The following is a 6708-nucleotide window of genomic DNA, read 5'->3' as shown; positions in this document are numbered from 1 at the left end:
CCAGCCTATTTCTTTTTGCATCCTCCTCCCAAAAGTAGGATCATGATCTCGGGTTACTTCTCCCTTCCCGCTCCTAATCCCGTCCTAACTATGCACGTTGTAAATGACACTGCATTACGCAGGCACCCCTTATGACATGCTTTGACGTCAAAAAGCATTAAAGTTGCCCACTTTTCCCGTCTAGCCACGTTCAGGGGCGGAGCCAGGAATTTACGGTTGGGGGGGGCAAATTAATTTACACCTATCTGCATTGGTCATTGGGGGGCCATGGCCACTAAACTAGCTTGGGATGCATGTGTAGCCATGCACCATATAAAGGAATTTTGCAAGTCATGGGGGGGCCATGGCCCCCCTCAAGCTATATGTGCCTCCGCCCCTGCTTGTATGAGATATTTTCATACACATTGAGCCATCACTAAATAAACCCATACCATATGGCTAATAAAAAACGTATGGTGATAAAAACGTATGCGAAAGGACCGTTAAATTTATAGCCATGGTCAGATATGGCCTATAGGTCTTTTTCAACCTTGATCCACGCCTCATGAGGTCGTTTTCCAACCACCTTGTATGGCCCACGTTATAAGTGAAGCGCATGGGTAATGTAGGGGGAGTGAAAATATCATCTCCCCTCTCGGAAAGCCATTTCATGTCTCACTTCCGATGACACCATTCTTTTGCATAGGAAAGCAATGAGTGGGTTACGCGTTGTTTTTTCTAAATAACAAGGTACAGATCTTTTGATCAATAAATTAGCCGATGGGAGAATGCTAGCGACACCCAATTTTAATCACAAAGATCAATAAATCAGACGATGGGATAATGATAGCGACACCCAATTTTAATCACAGTAACCCCACATTCTAATCGTGATTCCCCACTCGCCGCTGCCATCCAGCAAGCAAGCAGAGACTCTCACCCCAACGGAGAAACTGATTTTCTTTCAATCAATCAGTCAGTTCATTACACAGTAATTTTGAGATTTCATCTGTTGGCATAAAATTAAGGGAAACATCCGACAATCGAAGAAAGAAAGAAAGAAAGGGGAAGGGGAATGACAGGAGGAGGAGACGTTCCGTGTTGCGGCACGAAATTCTTTCTATACATAGCGGTGATCGTGGGATTGGTGACCTTTGCCGGTCTGATGGCGGGTCTGACCCTCGGACTCATGTCTCTCGGCCTTGTTGATCTAGAAGTCCTCATGAAGTCCGGTCGACCTCAAGATCGCTTACACGCCGGTCAGTTTTCTTTCCCCAATCCAATCTCTCTACAGCAATTGAATTCGACCCGGTTATATATGAGTCCCGGCCGTCATGCATATCAAAACGGCTGCTTTGGTCTCTTCTTCCACCCTCTACGGCTGACTCAACTCAGCATGACAATCATGACTCAACCGGGTTCCATTGAATCTCTTACTCTTTTACTCTTTCATGTATTTCTTTCACTCATCTACTTTAGGATAATTTTGACAAGATTTTAATGAGATGATTGCCAAAAAAGAACAATAAAAAAGAGATATTTTTTTAGAATGAGCTATTTTCTAATTATTTTTCTGTATTTCCAAATTTTAGGTAGATCCAAATATTGTTCTCATCTACAAGAATCATATAATGCATTACTTATTCCAGCACTCTCTACACTTTTCTGCAAGAAAAAAAAAAATCAATTCTTGACACTCCAGACAGCCCCGCAGGGATCAAGATGCTCAACAATTAGAAACAATCCGCATACTCTATAACTGAATTTCAAAGCCTCACGCTTTTCCCAAAACTTGGACTTTGAAACTCATTTGCAGAGTCAGTAAACTTACTGATTTTCCAAGAAGTTGGCGCTGCCAATGTATGATTTTTGCATTTGCTTCGTTTTTCTTCTTCTCTAAAATGTAAACACAACTTCCAACTAGCTTGGCGCAAACTCCCAAACCGAGTTATTTTGGCTGAGTTCCAATTCTGTCAATGAGTTTTGAACTTTGTGCTTCCCTTTATATTCACTGTGTTAATGTTCTCAGTACTCATTCTGACTTTACTAGCTTGTATTTAAGCATACAGTTGGAAATTGTTTGTCAGTTTCTTGTTTGTTTAGTTATTGAAGTTATCATTTTCCCCCTTTTTCAATGCAAGAAGTCATCTTTTGCAACCCGTACAGGTGTGGCTCTTTGGCTTAAAGTCACGGGTATGCTCCCTATTGACGCTAGTTCGAATCCCCCCTGGGCTTACCCGATGTGCAGTGGTTTATGGCTGATTGCGCATATTTATAGGGAATAGTCCCCCCCCCCCCCCCCCCTTCCCTCTAAAAACTGGGGTGGGGATACCTTATGTCATAAAAAAAAGTACTCTTTTGCCAATAAAAAAAATGCAATAAGTCCTCTAATTTTCCAAGCATTGTTCAAATGCTTATTGATCGATTTGGGGTTCTTCCAACTCTACTTCATTTGTTTGGGCTCCAAGAATAGGCTTCAATACATACATACATACATACAAGCGCGCGCACACACACACACACACACACACACACACATATATATATAATGCAAGTCAGACTCAAATATCAGAAGTCTGAGACTCTGAATTCTTATATGTGCTCAACATTGGTTGTAATGGTTGTCATATTTGTGGGTTAACTCTGGGCACACTATCTGTCGGTCTGTTAATGAAATCACCGTCACTAATCTGTAGTCTACTTGAATATGGAGAATAGGTTAAAAATAATCACTAAAAGTGAGAAAAAAAAAACAAACGCTCTGACCTCTGTAGGAAAGGAACTCAGCTCTGTCAAAGTTATGCATTGTCAAAAACTACTAAAAAATTGATTTTACTAGTCTAGCATGGCACCCGTGGAGTGAAAAAGTAAGTCATAACTCATAAATAGCTGCGTGTTTAAAGCTGTCATTTGGGGGGTGCAAACAAGCAACCCAGAATTTGAAAATCAAGAAAGTAAAATGTATGAGGAAAAAGTAGGAGGGACATGGAAATGCAATCTAATGCTAAAGAGTCCAAGTTAGCAAAACCTTCTTTTGCACCAAACAGGATATGGGATGGACTAAATGGAACGACTCATAAACCAAGATAAGGATGGTGGCTTATCTATGAGATTATGATCATTAACTCGTCATGTCATGTGCTAATTATACTAGTCAATAGCCTACTTTATTGATTGAGCGACGAGATATTTTCTGAGGCATATACTTAGCCATTATCCTCTATTTAGTTTCCTGTGGGTCAATGCTTCTGTTCTCTTGGCTATTAAATGCATAAACACTGGAATCATTTGGCCTAGAAAAGCAAGAATTGTACATTCGTGTTCTCATTCTTGAAAGGAAGCAAATAGTGGTGCTGTCTATCTTATGGGAATTAATGCAAGAGATGTGATTTTATGGAAGAAGGCAATGCAACTTCCTCCTCCTGTCCAATTTATGAGGTGCATAGGACAGGTCTCTTCTATATTTGGCTGTAACACTTTTCCAATGCCACCTTAATAAACTATTAAAAGAACAAGTTCAAGCTTTATGTGTTTTCCAATATTCATATGTCTTAGAAATTTTTCAATACTCTATTTATTTAATTGCAAATAGTTTTAATATTTCAATTGGTTTCTTTTGGCAGCGAAGATATTTCCGGTGGTAAAAAATCAGCATCGATTACTGTGCACTCTTTTGATAGGAAATTCTTTAGCAATGGAGGTCTGTCATATTCATATTCAAATTTTCTTTGCTCATTCATTTATGAAATTGGCTCCCTGGGGTTCTTTCTTTATTTGAATGCTCTTTTACTTCCATTTAATGTGTGCTTTTTATGTGTTTTGTCTCAGTCTCTTCCAATTTTCTTGGACAAGCTTTTGCCTCCTTGGGCTGCGATACTGATCTCTGTGACTTTGATACTTATGTTTGGAGAGGTGATTGCAATCCAAAAACGCATGGTTTATCTGATACTGCTTATGCATGGCTCACTAACTTACTCATGCTTGTACACATACAAATTACAGATATTGCCACAGGCTATCTGCTCTCGCTATGGAATGACTGTGGGGGCAACATTGGCACCCTTTGTCCGCGTTCTTCTATTTCTGTTTTTCCCAGTTGCTTATCCCATTAGTAAGGTACATCATTTTGGGTTCATTTTGTTACTCTTGGACCTTTGGATAGACTATTAAGGCCTTCTTTTTCGAAGGGTCACGCTTTGACCAGACAACCATACCCTATTGAACCCATAATAAATGCTATTTCTTTGTAACAACAGAAATGTTGCTTCTCCAGTCAAGCAAAACCTACTGAAAATGCTTTGCATTCAGTATATATATGCAAGGATTGATGAGAACCAGATCGCTCTTTGCTTGCCGGTTTGTTATTCTCCCATTCATTAAAAAAAAAAAACTTCTAATTACTACACCTTTTGGGAGGCAAATTATGGATATATGTCTATAATTTTTCCTTAAGGGCCCACTAGCGATTTTGTGTTTATTTATAGCTAATCGAATTTATTTTGGAAAATTTGTATTTTCATTCTTTTTCATTGCCAATTTTTATAGTGGGGAGAATTCCTCATTTGGCGTCAAACCTGAACACTCAATCTAGAAGTTCATCGTTTGCAAGCCTTAGATATTTAACTTGATTATGCCCTAATCGCTTTGTGCAGATCATACGTTGACTAGCTCATCTGAATGCTGCCTTCAAAATTTTTGTGTTTTCGTAGCAAAACATTATGTTATACTGTTTGTTAAGCCATTTTTCAGCAGAAAAATTATTCAAGATTTTTTACATTCATAATTGTCCAATTGCTTATTACCTTATACTGTATTAACTTGTAATGTCTCACTAGTTTTAAAGAAAATGTTGTAGTTTTGATGTTGCTTTTCCACTATACTATATGCAGATGCTGGATTGGTTGTTGGGGAAGGGGCATGCTGTCCTTTTACGGAGAGCAGAGCTCAAGACATTTGTGGATTTTCATGGGAATGAGGTATTCAATTCTAAATAACAATGCTTATAATTGCTTTTCCTACTTATGTTATAGTCTTTCACAGATTTCCTTATACATTTCATCTTACTAGGAATTGCATGTAGCAATATTTGCCCTTCTATTTTTCGGGTGGAATTTCTAAATTTCTTATGTTTGTAATTTCCTGGTTAGGAAAGACTTGGTCGTGTTAATGACTTATTTCCTAGAATGCTGAATTGCTCTAGTGGGTCTTGTTACTTCAAAAGTAGCAAAATCATATATGTGAAAGGTTGTTTGCGCATTGTAGAGAAAGGTGACTGCCACAACATGATAAGAGAATCTGTTGATTTATCTTTATCTCATACTCTTTTACTAATTGCGTTGATATGCTTAAGCTGTGGAAAGTTCTGTAGGATCTGAAACACTAGCCCTTAACTTTGTCACCCCAGGGTAGTGTTGGCATGTGAGATCATGTATATTTATGAGTTATAATACCTCTTTGAAACTCCATTTCAAAAAAATACCTCTTTGAAACATTTAATTATTGCTTTCAGATTAGTAGCATTGTCAAGCTAGATGCTTGCAAGGTTGTTGTTATAAAGTCTTTAGCTGTTGGCATTGGAGTATTGTTTACGAGGTTGTTTCATCTAGTTAATGTGGTTCTTTTGGTAATGCCATATGATATTCTTTTTGTTTCTTATTTCCAATAACAAAAGTTATCTACAACTATTGAACATAAAGTCAACTATATATCTCTTTATATTGGACCATATAGCCCTGTAAAAGTTCGCGGTTAGTTATCTCTAGTCTTACGAATTATAATCGTTTCCCATTCCAAGACTCTTGAATATCCCATTTAGATTGGTCCCAGACAATCAGGATCCTCCCCGATGACCCTTCTGCTTCCAAAGAGACAAAGTCCCATTCTGATCTAACCCCCAGACTCTTGACGACCGCTCTTTCTACTGAACACATCTTGCTTTCTAAGATACAGATAAGTTCCGGTTTGTAATTCCTCACCAGCTCCTTCACTTGTTCCTTTTTTTTTTCCAACGAGCCCAACCCATTTATACCAACCCATTTATATTCCAAGATATAATCTTCATGAGAATTGGATTTTCCAGATACTTCTCCCCGTCAGGCAACTTCAACCTCGTCCTCCCTGCCCTCTGGATCTCAAGGTTCTTTGCGTTACCCCATCATAGCTTATTCCAGACTTCAATCTAGTTAATTCCTGAAGCATCTTTCCAGATACCTCCTAACTGTTTAAATCCAATGAATCCCGAAGGCAAATCTCCCTTTACTCCACAACTTTAAGCAATGCCCACAGATTTTCCTCAAATCCTGCATATGCCAGCCCAATCTTTTGCAAGTAGCAAGAGTATGATTCACAAAAATGTCCACAATTTCCTCTCTTGGCCCTTGCCACGCAATGGGCAAAATATCCTCGTCCTGTTGGAGGACAATAGCTCTACTAGTTTCTCCAGCTGAACCCTTTCTGCTCATTGTTCTTAAATTTTCCTCTTCACTCTCTTCAGAGTCAGTCAAATCTGCATATCTTAGAACCAATTTTGACTCGGGGATTTCTTTCGTGTATGAATCTAGATCAGATACTGGAATGTTTCTATCCTATTTCAAGATGGAGCTTGTGCCAAGAACTGTACCCTGCATTTCAGAATAAAGAAAAGAAGATCCAAGAAAACAACTGTTTATAATTGAAATTCTACTTGAGGGAGATGGACGATGCCAAGAGTTCTGATGCCATTGACTCTCC

The 6708-nt window shown here is 38.7% G+C and overlaps 1 protein-coding gene across 3 annotated transcripts in view; it reads left to right on the top strand.

Moving 5' to 3' along the window:
• The first annotated feature begins 658 nt into the window (after positions 1 to 658).
• Positions 659 to 6708, top strand: part of LOC143875609 (methyltransferase, putative (DUF21)) — a 55924-nt gene continuing 49874 nt past the window's right edge. The window contains exons 1-5 of one of the 3 annotated variants that reach the window (XM_077377217.1): positions 659 to 1238; positions 3603 to 3679; positions 3808 to 3891; positions 3982 to 4095; positions 4869 to 4955. In XM_077377217.1, the coding sequence (XP_077233332.1) occupies positions 1055 to 1238; positions 3603 to 3679; positions 3808 to 3891; positions 3982 to 4095; positions 4869 to 4955 (546 nt within the window). In that variant the 5' untranslated portion in view covers positions 659 to 1054. The remainder of the gene's footprint in view (positions 1239 to 3602; positions 3680 to 3807; positions 3892 to 3981; positions 4096 to 4868; positions 4956 to 6708) is intronic. The other 2 variants (XM_077377219.1, XM_077377218.1) reach the window with 2 other exon arrangements.

Source organism: Tasmannia lanceolata, unplaced genomic scaffold (assembly GCF_043159265.1).
Source record: "Tasmannia lanceolata isolate RefF3 unplaced genomic scaffold, GAP_Taslan_0.1 ptg000004l, whole genome shotgun sequence".
NCBI lineage: Eukaryota > Viridiplantae > Streptophyta > Magnoliopsida > Canellales > Winteraceae > Tasmannia > Tasmannia lanceolata.
This window is presented reverse-complemented; position numbering and strand designations above follow the sequence as displayed.